Source organism: Falco rusticolus, chromosome 5 (genome assembly GCF_015220075.1).
Source record: "Falco rusticolus isolate bFalRus1 chromosome 5, bFalRus1.pri, whole genome shotgun sequence".
In the NCBI taxonomy this organism is placed as follows: domain Eukaryota; kingdom Metazoa; phylum Chordata; class Aves; order Falconiformes; family Falconidae; genus Falco; species Falco rusticolus.
In genome coordinates, this window is record NC_051191.1 from 14902138 (window position 1) to 14925708 (window position 23571).

The window sequence follows — 23571 nt, forward strand, 5'->3', positions numbered from 1 at the left end:
CCTGGTGTCGGGATAGCCCATTTGTCATTTTGATTCTTGTGTTTCTCTATATTGGTGTTAGTGACTGTTTGGTTGCACAAAGGCTGATACTTTTCGGGCACTGTACCTATACATTTTCCTTGACCTGTTACTAATTGAATAGTAATTCCTTGCGTATGGTTCCTCTGGTCATCCCATGGGCCTTCTCGTGGGTTCGAACCATTAGACCATTGAATCCTACCTGGTTTTCCAATTGCCTCAAAATATGGTGGTCTAACATTATAACATAACCAGCATTCCTCAGTTAAATTTGGTTTGCTTTCATTAAGGGCATGATAAGAGGCTTGCATGAGATTCCATAAGGGGTCTTTGGATTCTGACAACTCTAGATCCCTGGATAAGGAGAATTCAGTCACAGTGTCATTAGTTTTTTTCGAAAGGGAGTCTGGAGAAGGGGTTACGACAATTATGGGGGCAACCTTTTCTTCAGATAAAGTGGGTGGATTCAGGACCAGATTTGGTCCTACTGGTAAAGGATCGTGAGGTATCGGTTCCTTTTTTATAAGGAAATGTCCTCCCCTATCGGTTCCTGATTCCCAAAGTCTAGCCCCCCATGTTTTTCCTATCAACCAACCTGCATCTTCTGGGTGTGTCACATTAATGTAGATTTTGTCACATGTACCCTCATTCAAAAAACCTCCATTTGTTCCATGTTTCGGTGGGTCACATCCGAAAGGACCCCACCCTACCCATAAATACTTGTCTTGGTCAACCTCCCAGTCTGAGGCTACTGTTTCACAACCCCAGTAGGCACAATAATAATGTCCTGGGTAATTACAGTATCCTTTCTCATGGTTCGAACTAGGGCAAAAATAAAATCCATGTTTGTTCAGGCAGGGTTTTACCAGTATGAGATCACACAGTGCACAGAGAAAACTAGGGGCTCCTGGAGTAACTTGAGTCTGAATGGTTACTTGTCCTTCCCACCTGATTAAGGTCCATTTAAAAGGTTCATGAGGGTTTCCATTTGCTTGGGTTATTATCAATAACAAAACTAACGGTATACCAGGAAAAAGGGTGTCTGTCAATTTTGTCAATCCAAATATATTTTTACCAGTCCTGGGGAAGTTCGGCCATTGCTGCTTTTGCATCCCATTGTTCTGGTTCTTTTCTCCTCAGTATGTTCCTCCTCTGCCTTGCCCGTCGACTCGGTTGCTTCGAGCCACGAGGTGTACCATCTTCTCGGCAGCAAGGGAATTCTTCAGGAGAACAGCTGCTTTGGGCTTTCTGCCTGTTTACAGAGGCTTCCCACTTTGCAGCTTTAACTAATGGGGCAAAGCAAGACACGGTTAATACTTCCCTTTTGCACTTTATAACCAAGATTTCAGCTACAAAGGGGACTGGTTCGGTGGAGTGGTAACAATAATATTGAGAGTTTATTCCTTTGGCAAAAATTTCCCACCACTCATGGGCTTCTCAAATAATTTCTTGTTTAGACTCTAATTGTTTTAATTTCCACTCAGTAAGAGTTCTTTGGATTTTCCAATACTGTGTACAAACTCCTGTCGGAGGGTATCCGAATTCACAGTGTGTCCACCATTTATCCTGGCATATCTTACATTTAAAACAAGCAAATGGATAATAATTGTAGTTCAAATTATTACACCTAATTCGTATATCCAAAATGCATATATCATTAACATCAGCATATTTTCTATATTCAATATTGTGTGGCTGCATGAGCTTAGCAATTACACTTCTTACACTTCCATATATAATTGATAAAAAAGCGAGATAACTATAGCAAATGTAAACAATAATACACACTTTATACCAAAAGGTAATGCGTCAAAATAATCAAATAAAATCTCTATCATAACTTTATCTTCTCAATGTTATCTTGGTATCACCTGGAGTACTGATTACTTTCCAGTGGGGTCTCGTCACTGGGCCTTTAATGCGACTGGCATGAGTCCATCCACGCTCAGCAGTCCGGACAGCTGTTTCTGTTGTGAGCAAAACAAGATAAGGTCCCTCCCAATTGGGTTTTAGAGTTTCTTCTTTCCACGTTTTAACTAATACCCAGTCCCCAGGTTTAAGAGTATGAATTTTTAAGTCCAACGGTGGTCGTTGTACAATCAGTCCATGTTCCCAAAGCTTGTTACGATGTTCTGCTAATTGTGAAACATATTCATTAATCACACGGTCTCGAATTAAAACATTTGTTTGTGGACTTTCAATTCTATAGGACATTCCATACACCATTTCAAACGCTGATATTCCTACATCTGCTCGGGGTCTGGTTCTGAGAATTAATAGTGCCATGGGTAGGCACTTAATCCATGATAATTTGGTTTCTATCATTAATTTAGTCAAAATAGTTTTGATTTCTCCATTCATCCTTTCAACTTTTCCCGAACTTTGTGGATGCCATGGCGTATGGTATTCCCACTTAATACCCAAGCTTTCTGTTAGATCTCTAACAATTTTTGACACAAAGTGTGTTCCTCTGTCCGAGTCGATTACTTCAGGTACTCCATATCGAGGTATAATGTGTTCAAGTAACACTTTAGTAACTTGGTTAGCAGTTGCCTTGGAGGTAGGAAAAACCTCAACATAATGTGTTAAATGATCCACCATTACTAATAAATATTTGTAACGCCCTACCCTGGGTAGTTCAGTAAAATCCACTTGTATGTGTGTGAAAGGTCTGTATGCTGGGGAACGTCCTCCAAGAGGCTTTTGTCTCATGTTGTTTCGATTAACCTTTTTACAGGTCTCGCAGGCTGCCGTGACTGTCTTTGCTATGTTATATACGCCTATACAGGCAAACTGTTGATTGAAATGATCAACTAACGCCTGGGTTCCCCAGTGTGTTTTACTATGTATTTTTGAAAATATTTCAAGTGCTATGCCCTTCGGCAAAACTTCTCTCCCATCTGGCAATATGTACTTACCATCCTGTTCCTTAGCTCCCATTTGTTCTAGTTTTTCCTTTTCTGCAGACTCAAAACTCAAATTTTTACTAACAGGTATTTGTTGTATAGTTAAAATCGTACTATAATTGCCTGCTACTCGTTTTGCTTCTGTATCAGCTGCATTATTTCCCCTGACTTGGTAACTTGTACCTCGCTGGTGTCCCTTTATATGTACAACTGCTATTTTATTCGGCATTTTTAATGCCTCCAGAACTCACCGAATTAATTCTGGGTGTATCAGTTCTTTTCCCTGTGAGTTAACGAATCCTCTTTCTTCCCATATTTTCCCAAAAGTGTGCACTACTCCGAACGCATAGCGTGAGTCTGTATATATAGTTCCATCCTTTCCCTTTAGTGACACTAATGCTTTCCACAATGCATACAGCTCACAGGCTTGAGCCGACCAGCTGGCACTCAGGGGGCCTGATTCTATTGTCCTAAATTCTCTTTTTTCCAACTTAACGATGACATATCCGGACAATCGTTTACCTTCCACTATTCGTGATGACCCATCTATAAATAATACTTCTCCATATTGTAGTTCTTCTTCTTCTAAGTCTGGCCTAATGCGTGTCTGCTGTTCAATTGTTTGAAAACAATTGTGCAATAGTTCATTACCTTCTCCTGGGTACAAAAATTCAGCGGGGTTAACTGCTCCAATAGTTTTCAAAGATAGTTTAGGGGATTCTATAAGTATTCCCTCATACTTTAATAATCGGCTATCTGTAAGCCATTTTTCTGCTTTTTGTTGTAACACTCCCCTGATATTATGAGGCGCATATAAGACAACTTCTCCGTTAAAGGTAATGCGATTTGTTTCCTCAAGTAATAAGGCAGCAGCAACAATGATTTGTAAACAACTCGGCCAACCCCTGCTCACAGGGTCCAACAGCTTTGATAAGTATGCCACCGGTTTCTTTTGTCCGGCCCATTCCTGAGTTAATACTCCGAATGCCGTTCCTTCATGTATGTTAACAAATAAATGGAATGGCCGCTTTAAATCTGGTAGGCTTAAAACCGGTGCTTGGCTTAGCTCCCTTTTGAGACTGGCAAACTGCTCTTGATCCTGAGGGGTCCACTTGGGCATATTGTCTTTAGACAGTTGTTCATATAAGAATGTAACTTTAAAGCTGTAGTTCTCTATCCATTGCCTACAATACCCAAATAGCCCTAATGCCTGCCGAATTTGCCTCTTAGTGACAGGCATAGGTAATTCCAGAATTCCTTTAATGCGCTCTGGATCTAATATCTTCTTGCCGTTAAACAAATAATGCCCCAAGTATTTCACTTTTTCCTCCACAAATTGTAACTTTTCCTGTGATACCCGTAGTCCCTTTTGTGCAAGAAAGTTTAGGAGTCGAATGCTTTCTTTCCTTACATCCTCCTTATTATTCCCTGCTATGAGCAGATCATCTACATACTGTAACAGCACGTTTCCCGTTTGTACCTGGTATTCTTTTAAGAGCTCTTCCAGGGCCTGTCCAAACAGATTAGGGGACTCAGTGAACCCTTGGGGGAGCACGGTCCATCTCAATTGCTGCCTACGGCCTGTCTCTATGTCTTCCCATTCAAAGGCAAAATAATCACGGCATTCTTCTGCCAGTGGACAGGCCCAAAAGGCATCCTTTAAATCAGCCACACTATACCAGGAGTTATGGGGTCCTAGTTTGCTTAGCAGTGTGTATGGATTTGCTACTACAGGGAACCGGGTGATAGTTCTTTTGTTTATTTCCCTTAAATCATGTACGAGCCGATATTTCCCATTTGGTTTCTTTACAGGCAGAATGGGGGTGTTAAAGGGTGACATACAAGGCTCTAAGATTCCTTGTGCTAACAATCGATCAATTTCTGGTTTTAATCCTCTCCGTCCTTCTAGGGATATAGGATATTGCCTTACCCTCACAGGTATGTGGGGTTCGGAAATTTGAATTTTAATCGGTGGGATTTCCAGTCTACTAATTGTGTCTGGAGAGTACCAGACATCGGGGTTAATTTGTTTTTGATCATCCACGGTCAAAGGATAAGCAGACACTGTTAGCTCTTGATTTTTTACTTTAATTTCTAATTGCAATTCAACAATTAAATCTCGTTCTAACAGATTAAATTCTGCTTCAGGGACGAGCAAGAGTTCACCCATTCCAAATTTATTTTCAGTTTCGAATACCACATTTTTGATTTTGCTTACTTTAAAGGGTTCTCCTTTTGCCCCAGTTACTTGTACTTTTTCAGGGGAAACTTTACATCCCTCAGGTATTTGCTTAATAGTTGATTTTTCAGCCCCAGTGTCTACTAAAAAGGTGAACTCTTGTTTATGGGGACCTATTTTTAATTTTATCAAGGGCTCATGATGACTCCGGTCCCCTAAGATATAGAGCCCCTGACTCTCCTATTCTGTTTTCAGTATTTCCTCATCCCTGATCCTTTCTCTGCAATTCTTCTTTATATGTCCCTTCTTTCCACAATAAAAACAACATCTCTGTTCCTTCTTTACTACTACGTTCCCTTGTTTCGTTCCAGCAGATCTGTGTTCACCAGTTCGCCCTTTGCGATCCTCTCTGACTGCTGCTACCATCATTTTTACTTGTCGCTTGCTGCTCTCTTCTTCCCGCCTTACATAGACTTTCTGAGCTTCCCTCAATAATTCATCCAACCCTCTATTCTGCCAGTCTTCTAACTTTTCAATCTTCTTTCTGATATCTTCCCATGATTTTGCCACAAACTGAGTTTTGAGGAGTGCTTGCCCTAAAGGGTCGTCTGGATTTACCCCAGAGTACAGCTGAAGGGCTTTCCTCAGTCGTTCCAGCCACTCAGTAGGGCTTTCATCTTTCTTTTGCATTTCATTAAATGCTTTATTGATATTCTGGCCACGGGGTACTGCTTCCCTAATCCCCTGAATTACTATAGTTCTCAGGTCCTGCATATGAGTTCTATGCACTGGATCCTGATTATCCCAATTAGGTCTTTGGAGTGGCCATTTAACATCTGCTTGGGGTCCCTGGGCATGCTGAGCATCCCACAGTCTCATTCCTGCTCGTCTAATCATATCTCTTTCCTCGGTAGTAAATAATTGACCAAGGATAGATTGCATCTCATCCCAAGTATAAAGGTTTGGTCCCAAAAATTGATTTAATCTTTCTGCCACTCCGAGTGGGTCCTCAATTAAGTTTCCCATCTCGGTTCTTTTAAAATCTCGTAGGTCAGCCGAGTTTAGGGGTACGGAAATATATCCAATCACAGGTTGAGGTCCTCCCATGGGTATTTCCCTTAGGGGGTACATCTGAGCTGCCCCTTTTTGACTTCTAGTTATGCGTCTAGGAAGAGGGGGAGACCCTTGTTCCGACTCTGGTGGGGGAGTGGGCGCTCTGGGGACCTCTGCAGGAGCAGGAGGAGGAATGTAAGGAGGGGGGGTTAGAAGGGTTTCGTCTAACTCTTCCTGCTTTTTCTTTTGTTTAGTTTTTATTTCATTCAGTGGGTAAAGTCTAGCTCCCGGTCTTTCTAGCCACACTTCCGCATATCGACTCTCCTCCGGGTTAAGGGTTTTTTTATTATTAACCCAGAGGTTTAATTGCTGTCTTACCCAATCTTCTTCTGACCCATAGGCTGGCCAAAAGACATTTTTAGAAATTTTCTTCCCTCCCCATATCTTAGTACAATATTCTATCATCTTCTGCTTATCTTTCCCTAGAGTTCCAGGGAAATATCTCCAATTGTCTAAGATATATGCCAGAGGGGTATTCTTAGGTACAATGGGTACCCTTCCCATGGGAGTCGAAGGCTTGCTGCCCTTCGCCCCCATCTTCTGGAATATCCACAAACATACACTCACTCGCTCCCCTTGTTCCTGGCCCAGTCCCTCGCGGGAGATGGGAGACGCAGTACTTAAGAGTCCGCACTCGCTTGGTTCAGTATATCGAACCTCTCACTCGTTATATTCCAGGAAACCCAATCCCGCCCGAACGGCAAACCCGCGAACAACTTCGCAATATACTTACGCGTCCTGCGTCTTCGTCCGGACTCCCGTGCACAGAATTTTTATGGGATTTTACCGGTTTCTCCTTTGCTCATTATTCTAGAATTTAGGTTCGTCGGTAAGGTTGGAGTAAGCTGTTGGTTGCGGGGCCGCGAAAAGTCGCGGGGCGCCTCCCCGGAGGACCAAAGCCCACCGTTCCTTATCCGAGTCATAGCACCAGAATTGTTATAAATTGAGACCACAATAGATCATAATCCAATTAAAATTTTTATTAATTATAGCAAGTAGAATATGAGCAAAAACAGCGCTGGACGACAGGGGAGTCTGCGCTCCGCCAACTGCCGTCCTGAGCAGTTCAAACAGTCCCTTTTTATACTTTTTTTTCTTTTACTTTCGTGTTCATGAACTAGTGGAGGTGTTGGCCCTTCATTCATACGCACAAGCGGCATCCTGGACACCTGGTGGTGATCTTATCTTTCACAAGCGGCATCCTGGACACCTGGTGGTGATCTTATCTTTTGCTGCCTAATCTTTACATTGGGCTTAACATAAATCTTAATAAACAATACCCTAGTCCATAGTTTTTTACAGGAGGAGGCGGCGGTGGCGGCGACGCTCTGAGCGGGACCGAGGCCAAAGGTAGGTGGGTGCGCCCCCTCCTCTTCTCTTAATGCCCTTCTTTCTTTTTCTTCTTCCTTTTGCGCTTTCTTTCTGCATTTCGATTTTTTTGTGTGTGTCTTTAGCTTCTCTTTTTCTTTATTTTTCTTTCGCTTTTTTTTTTTTACTTTTCGCCTCAGTTCCATGGCCTTCCTCTCTTCCCTATGTAGATGTGTGGGTGCACATAGGTACCGGTTTATATCTGCGTTTCCCTGATGAGTGCGGTGGCGTGTCCTTGGAAAAGGAAGGACGGGAGGGAGGGAGGCCGGCGCCCAGGGAAGGCCGATCCTCACTCATCGTCATTATTTCGCTGTTTATTCATGTCTCGTCTGGGCTGCAGCCTTCGGTCAAACACTGTGGCTGGTAAACGTGCCGGGGACGTTAATGACCCCCAATAAGCATCTAAACGTTGACAAAAATTCGATTAAACTGCAGCGTATGCTGATGTAATTTGCATCGGCTTTACTCTCGCTCCCCTCGGAAGTAATTCGTGCTTGTTTGGGGGTTTATTTCCATCCCCCCAAACCATGTGCATTTAAATTGGGCTGGTCACGACGTTCTCTTCGCTTTCTAATTTTATTTTCAATCTCAATCTTAATATTATTAACTCTGGTTGAGAACCGTTGCCACCATTTTCTTAATATTTGACTGTGTCCGTTATTGAATTACTCAGTTTTATTTCTTTTTATTTAAAAATCTAAAGCTTCGATTAATATCTGGGTTACAAGCAGGAGCTGCAGTGAACTTAGAGCTGCGTTAGAATTGTAGTTATTAAGCACACCGACTTCACTTCCCAAATCTTTATTTTCATTTTAAAATCTAAAACTTTCTTATTTTCCTTGGAAAATTATTTACTTCAGGAGCAAATAATCACCTTGTACTTTCCTTGGGAGTCATTAACACCCGCAGTTATATATAACACAGCGGCTATATTTCGAATTAGACTCTCCGCTAGTTTTCTGTCTTGAAAAAAGGATTGCTAATTTTTTGGAATTTATCTAGAATTCCAAATGCTAATTAAGGACTAATTACTGTCCTCACCGTCCCTGTCCCCCCCCCAGTTTGTTGAGTCATGGCAACAATGAAATTTTGTTGTGACTCATCCCTAAATTTCCTTTGTTGGTTCGTACCCTTGGTGTTGTAATCGTCGCTTTACCACTGAGTGGGATTAACTAACGCCTGTGATTTGTTTTTTTTAATACTAACTAGAGTTGTTTCTCTATCGATGTTAATCCTGATTAGCCCTTTATTATTTATGTTTTGCCACTGGTGATTTTATAACCTAAAATAATGTAAAATAATATAAATCGTGAGGAGTCGCTGCCTGTAAAGTTTTGTGTGGTGCCTTGAGTCTGGCTACTGCTTACCCCTAAAGACTCCTCTGTTATTTAAGTGTATATCCTAGGCGCGTTAAAGTGAATAACAAAGAGTAAAAATTAAGATTTACAGTATGTATCTCTTCTCTATTACATAGATAAATAAAGAGCAGGGACGTCGGAATTCCCAGGAAAAATGCAGTGTGCCCAGAGGTCGGAGAAGCACCCCAGCGCGTCTCGTTCTCTACAGGATTTCGCACTTTGACCATGCCAGCCTGTGTTTTTTATTTTCTGGGAATCAAATTCCCCGAGGAAGGAAGGAACAAAGCATTGTGGGTGCAGCAGGTAAGACGGCAGCACCAAACAGACGTGGAGCCAGCTACCAGAGACACCGACGCGCTCCTTCGCTGCAGTGTCGCACCCACAACCTCTCCAGGTCCGTAATTAAACTTAATTTGGCTGCGTGGAACACAAACCTGTTTTTTAAAGAGGTAAATAATTTAGGATTCTACAAAATGACGAGGGAAGGTGGTTTGTTAAATGTGGTACCACCAAAAATTTTCTGTCTGAAAAAGAAAATGCGCTGCTGTTGCTGGTTGCATCCATCAGGACCGTGCGTGCCACGGGGTAGGTTCAATCCCATAAAAGTCCTTCTCTGCTTTATTCCCAGCCCCGGGGCGAGTTATTCCCTGGAAATCACCCCTGGCAGATCCCAGGCACCGTGGTTTCTCCCTGCAGCCCCCATAACAGATAATAAATGTGTCCCGAAGGGTGGAAAGTGCGACGGGGGGTGAAAAAATTACTAAAAAAATAAAAAAGACGCGTGGCAGCCGCATCAAGCGCTGTGACTCGCACCCCAGCGGAGAAACAAAGTGGCTTGGGGGGAGGTTGGGGTGCTCGGGGCAGAGTGCAGCCCCCCCCGCCTTGGGGAATCTGGAGAAGGTTTGGGGCAGCTGCAGAGCAAAAAGAGTCCTGGGAGAGGAGGGTGTCATGGGGGAGCATGTAGGGAGCCCCCGGGTGCCGGCAGCCCCTTGCTGTGGGCGCTGTGCTGGAGGGAGGTGGCCAGGGGCGGCCATGGTGCTGTGGGATGAGGGGTGTGAGGTGCTTGGATCTTGGCAGGGGGTCCTGGGGTGGGGTGGGGTAAGGAGGTAGGGGGGACAGCCCATTCCTGTGCCACCCACCCATCTGGGTGGGCCTGGGGGACCTTGGGGTAGGCACAGACACCACCTTGTGCCTTGATGGGTGGAGGCCCCCCCTCCATGGAGGGTGCTGAGGCTGGGGGGTCGTTGGGCTGCTGTGTGTGTGTGTGCGCTCCCCCCCAGCCCCCTGCTGGCCCCGTTAGGCTTTAGGGGTAACACGTTGCCTGTCACCTGCCTTGCGCTGCCAGCAGACCCCAGCTCCGCTGGCTAGTGCCCCCTGCCCCCCCCCCCAGCAATTTCTCTCCCCAGGGGACAAAGGGTCCCTGCATGGACCCTGGCACCTGTGGCCCCGCAGCAGAAGCAAGCCAAGGAGACGCTGCGGCAGGTACCAGGATGGGAGTGGGCTCCACACTCATCCCCGCGAGCTGGGGGGATTGGCACCCACCTCCCCTCCTGAGCCACCATGTCCCCCAGCAGGTGACGGGCGGGAGGTTGAGGATCAGGAGCATGAGCCGGGGCACAGTAGTGGCACCAATGCCTGTGAGATGTGCGGCAAGAGCTTCCGGCTCCGCTCCAACTTGCTGACCCACTGCTGTGGCCACCAGGGCCAGCGGCCCTATGCCTGCCCTGAGTGCGGGTGCCGCTTCGGGCAGAGCTCCCACCTCCTCACCCACCAACGGCTTCACACTGGTGAGCGGCCCTACCCCTGCCGCGACTGCGGCCGCAGCTTCAATGTCAACTCGGACCTGGTGAAGCACCGGCGGATGCACACAGGTGAGCGGCCGTACCTGTGCCCTGAGTGTGGGCGGCGTTTTGGCAGCAGCTCCAACCTCACCCGCCACCAGCGCCTTCACACCGGCGAGCGCCCTTACCACTGCCCCGACTGCAGCGAGAGTTTTCGGGACCTGTTCAGCACTCACCATCCACCGGCGCGCTCACATGGGCGAGCGGCCCTACCCCTGCCCAGCATGCGGCAAAGCCTTTGCCGACAGCTCGCTGCTGGCCAAGCACCAACGCACCCACTGTGCCGACAAATCCTTCGCTTGCCCCGACTGCGGGAAGAGCTTTTCCACCAATTCCTACCTCCTCCGGCACCGGCGGACACACTTAGCAGAGAAACCGTATCGCTGCGGGGAGTGTGGGCGGGGGTACAGCCAGCTCACCCACCTCAGCACCCACCAGTGGGTGCACAGTGGCGAGTGGCCCTACAGCTGCTGCGAGTGCAGCAAGAGCTTCACCACCAGCTCAGCGCTCACCCAAACCAAGCGTATCCACACTGGCGAGCGCCCCTACATCTGCCCCGACTGCGGCAAGAGCTTCAGCCAGAGCTCCCAACGTCATCACCCATGGCAGCTGCAGCACGGCAAGTCCCTCTGATGCCCCGTGCCCTGCCACCCCCTTCGCCACTACTACCACCAGCCCCACTCCCCACTGTTTCTCTTAATTAAATCTGCGGCAGAGGCCACCAAGTGCCTGGAGTTGGCAGGGGTGTCACCCCCCAGGGGCTTTGCTGAGTGGGGTTGTACCCCCCAGCCCCCCCCCCCCCCCCCCTCCCGCCCCCCATCAGCCCCCTCCCACCATTTTTTTAAAATAAAATCTGCAGCAGAGACCACCGGTATGCCTGGAGTTGGGGGTGTGATGCGGGGTGAAGCGTTGCCCCTGGGGCCTTTGCCGAGCAGTGGCTGTGGCCCACCATCCCCCCCCCCAGCCAGGCACTGTGGTGAGGGGGTGGCAGCCATCATTCTGCGGGCGGGACACACAGGAACGAGGCAGGGGGGTCATCCCAAAAAGTGGCTGTTGCACAACGCAGGTATGAATTTGGGGGATGTGCGGCTCCTTTGAACTGGCAGGGACACTGGCGGGGTGTGCTGGGGGTCCCCTGGTTGCCCCAGAGAGTGCACCCAGCACCCCCCGGTGTTCCTGGAGGCCTGGGCCCCACACAGGATGGGAGGTGGGCTAGCAGGGTGCCCCCCATGCCAGATAAATCCCTGAGGATGTGGAGCTGGCGCTGGCTGTAGCCAGTGGGACTCCCACTGAAAGGGGAAGGGGAGAACAGGGTGCTCCCCTCTCACTGTCACCCCGAGGGGGCTGGGGACTGGCCCAGCAAGGGGGGAGACAGGGATGGGGACAGGCTGGGGTACTGGGACGGGAGTGGGATGCAGGAGGGACCAGGAGACGGGATGGTATGGAGGTGGTGAGGGTGCTAGGGGTGGGACTGGGATGGGGGTGCAGGAGGGGACAGAGATAGGTTGGGAACTGGGGTGGAACTGGGACCAGGATGGGACTGGAATGCAGGAGGGGACTAGCATGAGACTGGGACTGGGATGGGTGTGCAGGAGCTGATGGGACTGGAACCAGAATGGAAATGCAGGAGGGGACTGGGATGGGGGTGCTGTGCGGGGCAGTACTGGGATGGCACTGTTAGGCAGGAGGGACTGGGAGACTGCGATAGGATAGGGGTGCTGCAGGGGACAGGGCTGGGGCGGGGGTGGAGGAGGAACCAGGAAGGGACTGGGATGCAGCAGGGGCCAGGGGTGGGGCAGGGATGGCATTGGGACCAGCAAGGGGGTGCAGGAGGGGAAAGGGATGGGACTAGGACTGGGATGGGGATGCAGAAGGGGACAGGGAGTGGGATGGGGCTGCAGGAGTGGGTGCGGATGGCACAGGGATGGGGATGGCGGTGGCACTGGGAGCAGGACTGGGATGCAGGACGAGACTGGGATGGGATTGGGACTGGGATTGGGGTGCAGGGACTGGCCGGGAATGGCACTGGGACTGCGATGTGGTTGCAGGGGGGGGATTGGGATGCAGGAGGAATGGGGATGGGGCAGGGATGGGATTGGGACCAGGATGGGAGTGCAGGAGGGGACAGGGATGGGGTGGGGATGCAGGAGGGGTGGGGATGGGATGAGGACCAGGATGCAGGAGAAGATGGGGATGGGATGGGGATGCAGGAGGGAACAGTGATGGGTTGGGGGAGGGGGAGGGGTGTGCAACAGGAATGAGACTGGGATGTAGGAGGGTACTGGATGAGACTGGGACTGGGATGGGGGGGTGGTAGGGGACAGGGATGGGACAGGGTGAGTATGACGGACAGGGATGAGACTGGGATGCAGGAGGGGACCAGGGTGAGACTGGGACTTGGATGGGGATGCAGAGGGGATGGGCCTGGGCTGGGGGTGCAGAGGGGGATCAGGATGGTAGTGGGACAGGACTGGGGTGCAGGGGGAGACAGGAATGGATTGGGACTTGGATGGGGGTTGTCGGGGGGCACATCAGATGGTACCAGGACCAGGAGGGGGGTGCGGGGGGGGGACTGGGTTGGCTCTGGGAGGGGCTGCAAGGAAGATCTGGGGGGGCCTGCAGAAGAGCCAGGGAGGCTTGACAATGGACGGCAAAGGTGCTTCCTTGTGTAGTTGCTTTCCCCATCTTCCCTTATCCCCTCCCCATCCCTTCCCCTCTGTGAGGCTGTCTGTGGTGTGCCTGCTCTGATGAAAAGTGCTCCCACGCCCAGACCGAGAGCAAAGGAAAAGGGGCAGGAAGAGAGGTGTCCGCAGTCCTTAGTTTGCAGGTTTAATGTATCGTCACTGTTCAGAAAACACAAGCGTGTATGTGGGTCAGGAGCCCCTGCAGATATTTATTATTAATAGCCTTTTTATTATAATAGCCATTTCTCTAAATACAGGACTTCATGCAGCGGGTTCCACACAGTGCTAAGCTCCTGGTAAACGGAATCGCTTTTATGCATACTGCAGACTGGAGGTAGCAAGTGCCAGGCGAGAGATGAAGGTGATGCCTGTCATACCAGAAGTGTAATGTATCACCTTCACGTATGTGTAGCCTTAGTATAATTATGAGATTGTAACCCAGAAGTTGCTTTATTAGTATAATTATGAGCTTGTGATTGAGAAGACCTCATGTTGTAAAGGATGAGATTTATGATCCAACTTGCAAGGAATATCTAGGATGAGAGAAAGAACTGATTGAATGTCATGGACACCTAGCAGGTTTTGCCAAGAACTTTGTAAAAGGACCAGGTTGATCAGGTCATGAAGTGTTCAGGAGCCAGGCAAGGACTTGGTGGTTGCAAAAGCAGCCCTCCCGACTCAAATCCGAAGAAAACTATGCATGTAAAAAGAAGGAGGGACTAATGGTAGTGGATTTGGGAAATAATCAAATATGTATGGGTTTTGGGGAAGGTAGTGCATATTTATGATTATACAGAATGTAAGGGACATGTATGTCAGGACAAGGTGAGCATGTTAGAAGGAGAGATCCCCCATGCTCCCGGCAGCATAATAAGAGAATGCCTGCTTTCTAAACTTCAAAACAAGTCTTGGAAAGTTCACTCGACCAATCTTTGGGTAACAAAGATGGACATGAAAGCAAGTGACGCACACGCAGTGGTGATCCCAGCCACAAGCATGCTGTTTAATGACCTGGGAGAAGGCTGCAGTGACTCTCTCAGAAGTCAAGGTTTTCAGTGCTGTTTCTGTATTTGATACCCATTGGATGGTGAAGTCAGCAGCGGCGGCATCATTGTGATGTCACACCGGGTCTGTGACACAGGCCACGCAGGGGTACAAAAGGGGGCGTAGGGTGGTTGTTCCCACACTCTGGAGGAGCATCTCTGGGGTGAACACAGGGAAGAGCTTCCTACACGGCTGTTGCCACAAAGCAGTGACCCGCTAGCATAAGGCAAAACAAGATGGACTTCTGGGATGGGATGAAGCCCATCTTCGTGATGCCCAGCATCACCCTCAGAGGTACAAGCACCCACAGCCACTACAGGAGTGTTGTCAGGACTGAGAGTTGTGGCGTTGTGGGGGTGGGGACGCAGGCAGAGCCAGCAGACAGAGAGTGTGACCTGGTTTTCCTTTGCTTTCCAGAGCAAACAGCCATCTGGGACGCAGTGGCCAGCTACACCAACAACAGCTCTTGCTACACAAGGTAGAGTGACACCCGCATCTTCCTCATCCCCCTAGAGAAGCTGGGGGGGATCCCGTGGCCGTGGAGCTTGGGCTGCAGTTGCTCCTTCCCTCCTCAAAAAGCAGGGAACTCCCACAAAATCCCCACTGAGAGACAAAACAGGGCTCGGGCAAGGGTGGTGTCCACCTCTGCTAGGTAGTCTTCTACTGCAAGGCTGATCCGTTGTTGGAGAACCCTGGATGCCCTTGAGTGGCTTCTGCCCCAAGTCCCGCTTTTCCAAGGAGGAAAAGGAAGGGGAGGACTCGGCATCTCCTCCCCAAGCTCTCCCCACTGTCCCAGCTGATGCCTCCAAAGAGCGGGAGGTGGCAGGGTCCGAGGTACCATCCCTGGGTGGAGCCATCCCCCAGCTTCCCTCTTCACCCTTCACGCCCTTCTTCTCTGCTCCAGGGGGTACGAATTCCCACCCTTGGCTCCTTTGACGTGGTCCCCGCACAGAAGCAGGTTGGGACAGAGATTGTCACTATCCAGAGGCCTGTGTTTCGCCTGTCCAGGACCCTCAGAGACATCCACAACCTCATGGACAACGAGGATGACCTGTCTGGTAGGACAACAACTGCATGGTGTGGGTGAAGATGGGAGTTATCACATCCCTTGGCGAGAAGCAAACTGGCCCCTCTGTGAAGCTGGTCCGCAAACAGGACACGCGCAGTAAGAATCCCTCGGGGAGGGCTGCAGGGTGAGCGCCTTCATCCCTCTCGTGTGGTTTTTCCAGACAATAAGGTGTTGGAGCCTGTGAAATATGCCAAGGTGGCCACGGATGCCCACGTGTCCCGGTGCAAAGTGGAGGGATGCATCCTAGGCACCATGTCCCTCCTGTCTCACTGCCTGGCGAAGGGGAAGAGCATTGCACTTGTCCTGAGAGATGTTGGGGTGCTCCTCATTGAAGACAGGATGGTGCAAATGAGATTCTACTATGATTTCCTGGAAGAGATATCTGGGAAGACAAACCTCAGAATGGCTGCACTCATAGTGAGTGTTTTGGATTCCCTGTGGCTCCAGCGGCTCATGCCGCCCTGAACTCCTCCGTGATTGAGTGTCATGGTCACGTCGAGGATGTCCTGGCATCTCCGTGTTCCTCCATTGCAGTTTCCCCAGCTGCTGGACATGGTGGTGTCCCGGATGGTACCTGTTTCTTCCCTGACTCGCACCAGCCGTGTCATCATCTTTCCTGAGTGAGTCCTTCCCCCAAGTGACCACGGGGGTCCTGCTGTGGCTCTGCCCTGTTGTCATTCCTGCAAACGCTGGGATGGAGGAAGGATTTGAGGACACCGGGACACCTTTCCTGGGCGACCCCATTCCTGGGATGCTCCCTGGGGATGGGGAATGGATGATTTGTGGGGGGAAAAAACACCTTTTACAATGGTGCCAAGCTCTGGCGGGAGCAGAGCAAAAAGGGCTGGGTGTGCCTTTGGTCATGCCACTGTCACCTCTTTGTCACCAGGTTTTGAACTGGAGTTTGTGCCCAAATCTCAGTCCAGGCACCCTCTCAAGGTCTTGATGCGTGCCCTTGGTGAGGGACTGTGGAAGAAAGAAGGAGGATTTGCAACCCCATCAGGCAACACTCAAAGGTACGGCAGTTCCCGGCTCTTTTCGTAGCATGGGGCAAGCGGCTTCCGGTAGGAAATCCACAGCAATGATGGTCAAATGCTTGCACCAAGCTTCGTGCCACATTGGCACGGCCTCTTCTCCCAAGCTTGGCTTTGGGGAGTGGGCCAGGATGCTCGGATTTCTTGGAAATGACCTAACATTCCCTCTCCAAAAGAGGCTTGCCTACATCAACCCACCTCCCCTTTTTCCAAACCCGGCGCTACCCAGTGCCTTCGCCGAGGAGCCCGGTGAGCGCTGGTTGCTGGGGAAAAGGAACTTGGTGCACGCTCAAGGCGTCAAGTTCTACCACCTGAGACTTTGTAGACCCTTCATGGCGGGCCATGATCCAACGGGCACGCTGCCTCGACTCCACACATGCACTCATGCAGATATTTTCCCTTTTGCTCAACCCTAGGATCCCCCAAGCAGAATCTCAGGCAGGATCTGATAGATTAATTATTACAGCCGGCATAAACCCGTACCGCTTCAAAGGAGGACTTGCGTTTCTTAGAAACGAGGGGAGGAATATTGCACGTAGTTTTGACTTGCTTGGGATTATCAGAGCCTGTCCTTCTCTCGGTGTAAACCTCCTTCCAAGCCAGCCATAACTTGGTGGGAGATGCCACGGTGTCTGCTAGTACAGCCTGTATGCAGACAGCTCCTAGGACACATCTTTAGTTTTACTGGCCCAGCACCGAGTAATCCATGTCCCCGAATGAGAGCAGATTTCCTATGCTAATTCTACACCCTTTATTTCCAAGAACCCTTGAAAAAATAGTAGGGGAAATAAGCAAATCCCCAGCGCGATGGAGCACAGGTTAATCATCATCCCTTTCCACGTGAAAGCAGACAGGGTTCACACCGCTTTCCTCAAGCCTTATGCTGATAAAAGCAGCTGTCTCGAGGCCTCCTTTTGTCCAAGTAGGGAAAAATGTGGGTGTAAATCCAAAGATTTTAGCTTTCACAGCTTTCAGCCAAGGCTTCCCAGCTGCTAACGCCAAGTTATGCTAAGTGATTCACATCACCTTTGCTGGTATTGGGGAGGCAGTGGATAGAGCAGAACGGCTGCCTTGGATGTTTTGGGATGAGATGTGAGCACCGCTCCATGTCCCTGGGACTGGGAGCATCACGGTGATGCTCTTCTTGACGAGGTTTCTCCTTCCCATTTGCAGCGGGACTTCCTGAAGTGCCTTTGCCTGCTGATTCCAGCTCGGTTACTAACAAACAGGAGGAAGTCCACAATAAGGCGGCGATGAATAAGAGGACGAAGCACCAAGCTAGGTGAGTCTGGGGGCTCAGGACTGAGCATCTGCATCGGGTTACTTGCCGACCCGGTGAGAGCCCCAAACCCTCACTGGGTTCATCACTGCCTGACAGCAGCACAGGGCAGTGCGATGGGGCTAGGGGAGCCCCCATTTCAAAGGGGGGGTGTGCCTCCTCCCCTTCATGAGAGCACAGGTGTGGCCTGGGGACATGGGGACAGCTGTGTGTCAGCTGAGGGTGCCGGCTTGGGGAGGGCATTTCCCCTCCTGAGCTGCCGGAGGCTGCGCCAAGAGGCACATGGCTTGCAGGGCAGGATGTAGCCCCGAAGCCATCATGGCCTCGGGCAAAGTCCTTGTGTTATGTCCTTCCAGGCAGCTGCCAGGGATCCCAGGGGCCGTGTCTGGAAAAAAGTTGCTGGTGAGCGGCCAATCCAAAGGCAAACCTGCAGCCAAAGGCCAAGCAGCAAAGCCGAACCAAACACAAGCAGCAAGACTGCAGAGGCACAAGCAAAGACAAGGAGAAAAAATATACCCTGTTGGAAGCAAATTCAACACTGAAACAAATTCATCAATGAGCCCGGAAGCCTGGATGCCCAAGGAGATCACCTACAAGGCCATGACTCCGCTGCCAACAAGAGACGAGGCAGCACAATTACTACAATCAAGACCTGAAAGGTTCTGGTCGGTGCTGAAAGACCCACAGTATACAGTCTTAGCGGGATACAACTTCACAATTCCCCACGTGATGCCCTATATGTTTTAAGGGTCTGGGCTGACACAACACCACGCATTTGAAGACCAGACTGGTGATCTCCAGGATGGAGCGATCAGGGTTTGGAGGTGCTCAGAGCACCACCGAGGTGGCAGAAAGGTCTACATGCGGACAAAGAGCTTCCAGAACATGGCGGTACTGTTCGAGAAGAGCCTCTCTTCTTTTGCAGAAATCTCTCTGTCTTCAGGACGCAGGGAGCTGTGAAAAGAGACAAACAAAACGGCAAAGCTGTGAAATAGCACTGAGTTTTTTCATTGTTCGCAGCAACCGTTCACCTCTGTGATAAGAAAGGAGCAACAGACCTCAGTGCCCTTGGGGTGACCTTGCAAGCTGGAAAGCCCCTGGCTCACGGACAAGGGGGTGACGGTGCCCTGAAAAGGGCTGAGGAAAACGGTCACCTATTTTTTTTTTTTTACGCGTGGTCAAAGCTGCTTTTGAGCCCTTTGACCTTCGTGTCCCCAGTGAGCCCCTCACTTCCCCACCGCCACCCAGAGTCACTTGAATTTGGGGTGCTGCGGTTAAAATTTATTACATTGATTACTGCTTCTGAAAAAGCCTTTGTTTTTAATCAGGGCTCGCTTCACTTGGGAGCTCAGGGAGCTCAAGGACAACTAATGAGTAGGTGGGTTTTGTCCTGAGACCCCCAAACAAGCAAGATGTGAGCAGGAACATCCAGACAATACAGTGTGCAGCTGTGTCATGGCGGTAACTCTGTCGCGCCTGGCCAACGTCCTGGCATGTGTGAACTTTGCAGATCGTGACACAGCGCACACCTGCACTTTGCATAATATTAAACGTTATACATACAGCAGGTGTGTAAACTATTTCTGTTTTTCACCGACTATAAAGGTGGGCATGCTGCGAGACGGGGCAGAACCCTCACATATGGGTAGACGCGCCTGCTAGGAATTTTTTAACCATTCCTGAGAGGCTCCTGGCACCAGCTGCAACGGGACTCCCAGCCAAAGGTGTGGGGGGGGCTGGCCAATGTTTAGGCAGGAATCAGTGAAGGATCCTATCTTAGTCTCATTAACACTTTGCAGGACTGATTCGATGCTTTGCTGCTCTTGCTCTTTGATCACATCGTGCATAATAAATAGTACTGTTTCCTTCTATCACATTGCCTGATATTTCCCCTTTTTATATTGTAATATAATAGGAATATAATAAAATAACCTGCATTTATTCTTACATTGGATTTGGAATTCATTTTGGCTGAGTATTCAGTCCGTCGGAAAAAGGGCAAGATGTGGGCCCAGGGGTTCTGCCTGCGCAGGGGTACGGGTCTCCTCGCATCTGTGTTGTGGAGGGTGGACGGTGAGTGCTGCAGTGAGCAGAGCCGAGGCTGTGCCCTCGTTGGGCCAGATGAGCCAAGAGCTTCGGGAACTGGCCCAGCACCCTCCTGCTCCCCAAGCCCATCACCCTGATCCTCCTGCAAGAGCTTGAGGCGGCCCCAGCATGGTACGGCTCGGGGGGGTGATGACAGACCTCCCCCGTGGACAGCATCAAGGATCTCCTGTTTATCGCTGGAGTACAGCACAGGGATAAAGATGGAGTCAGAGCGCAATCGGCCGGGTCACCATGGCAGCAAATGCAGGAATTTCCCAGTACTGGGCTGTTCTGCACACCGGGACATGCAGGCACAAGGGGGGCAGCAGGCAGGGAGCTGGGCACGTGACTCGCTGACCGTAAAAACGGGGACGGACCATGAGAGAGTCTTTTGCCTCGACAAAGATTTGAACCCTAAAAACAAAGCTTTGGGCCCTAGAAGAGGGGTTACACCCGTAACAATGGGGGTTTGAGCACCCAAGCGGCTTTGTGCCCTACAGGTGAGGGTTTCAAGGCTAAAAATGAAACTCTGGGCCCTAAAAGAGGCTTTGGTAACAAAAAGAGAGGGGGTTTGGCCCAGCATGTGAGCCTTTGGCCCACATTAAAATAAAGAGTGCGCAAAGTCAGCATGCGTGCTGGGCACGACTTATCCCCGTGCATCCAGGGCTGGAAATAAAGACCGCCTGCTTTCGAACACTCAAAACCCGAGTATTAAAGAGATTTATCTCTGATTTTTGGTATCAAACAGGTTATTTCTCCCCCTGGGCACGCCGCGTCACCTCCAGCAGCCATGGCGGCCCTTGTGCTCAGGTGGTTGTGGCGGGAGAGGCGTCCCTGCAGCGTCCTGGCATTTTGTCACTTGTATTTATCGCTGCGGTTCATTTGGGGCCCTTTGCTGCTGGTTTGGAGCAGCTTTGCTTCCGGGAGCGCAACTTCCTGAGGACTGAGGGGCGCGGCCGGGTGCTTGGCGGACTTCCGGCCCATCGAGGGTGCGCTCCGGACGATGAGGGGAGCTTCCGGTGCGCTGGAGGACTTCCGGCCCATCGAGGGTGCGCTCCGGACGACTGAGGGGAGCTTCCGGTGCGCTGGAGGACTTCCGGCCCATCGAGGGTGCGCTCCGGACGACTGAGGGGAGCTTCCGGTGCGCTGGAGGACTTCCGGCGCATAGAGCGGCACGCCCGCTGTCGCGGGGGGCGCCGGTGTCGCTCGTGGCCGCTGCGGCAGCCGGCCTCGGCCTCGGCCTCGCTCCGTGCCCGAGAGGCCGCTGGGTGTGACAAGATCCCCCGGGAACCTCCCCCCCCGCCCCCCCCTCCGTGCGGGGCCGGGCCGGGCAGCGGGGCCGTGGCAGGCGGCGGCGGGGAGGCCCTGGGGCTGTTACTGGCGGTCGGGAGCGGAGGGGAGGAGGGGGGGCAGGAGTGTTATAAATTGAGACCACAATAGATCATAATCCAATTAAAATTTTTATTAATTATAGCAAGTAGAATATGAGCAAAAACAGCGCTGGACGACAGGGGAGTCTGCGCTCCACCAACTGCCGTACTGAGCACTTCAAACAGTCCCTTTTTATACTTTTTTTTCTTTTACTTTCGTGTTCATGAAGTAGTGGAGGTGTTGGCCCTTCATTCATACGCACAAGCGGCATCCTGGACACCTGTCGGTGATCTTATCTTTCACAAGCGGCATCCTGGACACCTGGCGGTGATCTTATCTTTTGCTGCCTAATCTTTACATTGGGCTTAACATAAATCTTAATAAACAATACCCTAGTCCATAGTTTTTTACAATTCCCCCTTTTTTTTTTTATCCTATTATTGTTTATTACACGCTTCTTTCATTCTCGGCACTGTGAACAAACCTTTTTCCGCAATCCCAACATTTATCATAACACTCACAAGGTAATACCTCACAATTACAATAGGCATAGTTTCACGTGGCATAATGCATTGCAACAATCTTCATCCTCATTAATAGATACACTCTTATATTTTGCCCTAGACCTCGTAGTTAAAATAAGCAATTTAGCTATGTCAAACCGTTCTCTAATAAAGTGTAAAATATAGCGTAATATACAAGGCCCAAATATAAGTCCCAGAATCAACATAATAAGTGGTCCTGCTAAAGCAGACAACAAAGTGGTTAGCCAAGGTGAGATATTAAACCAGTTTTCATACCATGACCTGCCCGCCTCACGATCTTTCTTACGTTGATCTAACCTTTTCCGGAGTTCAGACATGGTGTCCTGGACTACTCCCGTATGGTCAGCAAAAGACAACATTCTTCATTGAGAGCTACACATAACCCCCTTCCTTTAAGAACAATAGATCTAATCCTCTTATTTTGCAGCACTACTTCTGATAGAGACTTTACTGAAGTGGCTAAATTTTGGAGATTGTTCTATTTTTGCTAAATCCTCATCTACAGCCATCTGCAAACTTTGTAATTCCTGACCTTTTACTAGGGAGGCTATGCCTGTACCTGCTCCAACTCCGCCCGCTATCAGCGTGTAGCTAGGGTACCACTGTAATTGGCTCTCGTTTTGTCTATTCAGGTCTCCTTCAAAGTGGCATAACACCTCCTCCGAGGTGTGATAGATCCGTCGAGGAAACAACTAATCACTGTACGCAAACCTGAGATTGATTAAACGTTTGGGATAGGCAAGGCGTTATTCCGATGTCTGACAACAACCATTTAGCTCCTGGTGTCGGGATAGGCCCATTTGTCATTTTTGATTCTTGTTTTCTCTATATTGGTGGTCGTGACTGTTTGGTTGCACAAAGGCTGATACTTTTCGGGCACTGTACCTATAATTTTCCTTGACCTGTTAATAATTGATAGTAAATTCCTTTGCGTATGGTTCTCTGGTCATCCCATGGGCCTTCTCGTGGGTTCGAACCATTAGACCATTGAATCCTACCTGGTTTTCCAATTTGCCTCAAAATATGGTGGTAACATTATAACATAACCAGCATTCCCTCAGTAATTTGGTTTGCTTTCATTAAGGGCAGATAAGAGGCTTGCATGAGCTTCCAAAGGGGTCTTTGGATTCTGACAACTCCTAGATCCCTGGATAAGGAGAATTCAGTTCACAGTGTCATTAGTTTTTTTCGAAGGAGTCTGGAGAAGGGGTTTACGACAATTATGGGGCAACCTTTTCTTCAGCTTAAAGTGGGTGGGATTCTAGACCAGATTTTGGTCCTACTGGTAAAAGGATCGCTGAGGTATCGGTGTCCTTTTTATAAGGAAATGTCCTCCCCTATCGGTTCCTGATTCCCAAAGTCTAGCCCCCATGTTTTCCTATCAACCAACCTTGCATCTTCTGGGTCTGTGTCACATTAATGTAGATTTTGTCACATGTACCCTCATTCAAAACCTCCATTTGTTCCATGTTTCGGTGGGTCACATCCGAAAGGACCCCACCCTACCCATAAATACTTGTCTTGGGTCAACCTCCCAGTCTGGAGCTACTGTTTCACAACCCCAGTAGGCACAATAATAATGTCCTGGGTAATTACAGTATCCTTTCTCATGGTTCGAATAGGGCAAAAATAAATCCATGTTGTTCAGGCAGGGTTTACCAGTATGAGATCACACAG

At 49.6% G+C, this 23571-nt stretch overlaps 2 protein-coding genes and 1 long non-coding RNA gene across 4 annotated transcripts in view; 2 read left to right on the top strand and 1 right to left on the bottom strand.

Annotated features, from left to right (window-relative positions):
- The window catches only part of LOC119148438 (zinc finger protein 271-like), a 51639-nt gene that overhangs the window by 10506 nt on the left and 17562 nt on the right, over positions 1-23571 (top strand). Inside the window, 4 exon segments of the mRNA XM_037388579.1 lie at positions 7519-7566; positions 9059-9336; positions 10514-10944; positions 10946-11362. Of these exon segments, the coding sequence (XP_037244476.1) occupies positions 9168-9336; positions 10514-10944; positions 10946-11362 (1017 nt within the window). The 5' untranslated portion in view covers positions 7519-7566; positions 9059-9167.
- On the bottom strand, positions 911-3075 carry LOC119148439. The gene is made up of 3 exons (XR_005104380.1): positions 2937-3075; positions 1890-1985; positions 911-1304 (listed from the first exon to the last, which is right to left on the bottom strand). It is a non-coding gene; the product is annotated as an uncharacterized LOC119148439 (long non-coding RNA).
- Positions 11370-16224, top strand: LOC119148432 (coiled-coil domain-containing protein 81-like). Of its 2 annotated transcripts, none has more exons than XM_037388572.1 (5): positions 11370-11402; positions 14929-14989; positions 15416-15569; positions 15741-15997; positions 16115-16224. In XM_037388572.1, the coding sequence occupies exons 1-5, from the start codon at positions 11386-11388 to the stop codon at positions 16202-16204; spliced, it is 579 nt and encodes a 192-aa protein (XP_037244469.1). In that variant the 5' UTR covers positions 11370-11385; the 3' UTR covers positions 16205-16224. The 2 variants fall into 2 exon arrangements, 1 of the variants encoding a protein (XP_037244469.1); XR_005104379.1 differs by lacking the exon at positions 11370-11402 and adding an exon at positions 14339-14515 and having other exon boundaries at positions 16115-16223.

What these genes read in the sequence shown, in the direction of transcription:
- LOC119148432 (XM_037388572.1), top strand. An exon ending in AACAGCTCTTGCTACACAAG is followed by an intron (nt 14,990 to 15,415) that starts GTAGAGTGACAC and finishes TCTCTGCTCCAG; the next exon opens with GGGGTACGAATTCCCACCCT. An exon ending in CAACGAGGATGACCTGTCTG is followed by an intron (nt 15,570 to 15,740) that starts GTAGGACAACAA and finishes TGGTTTTTCCAG; the next exon opens with ACAATAAGGTGTTGGAGCCT.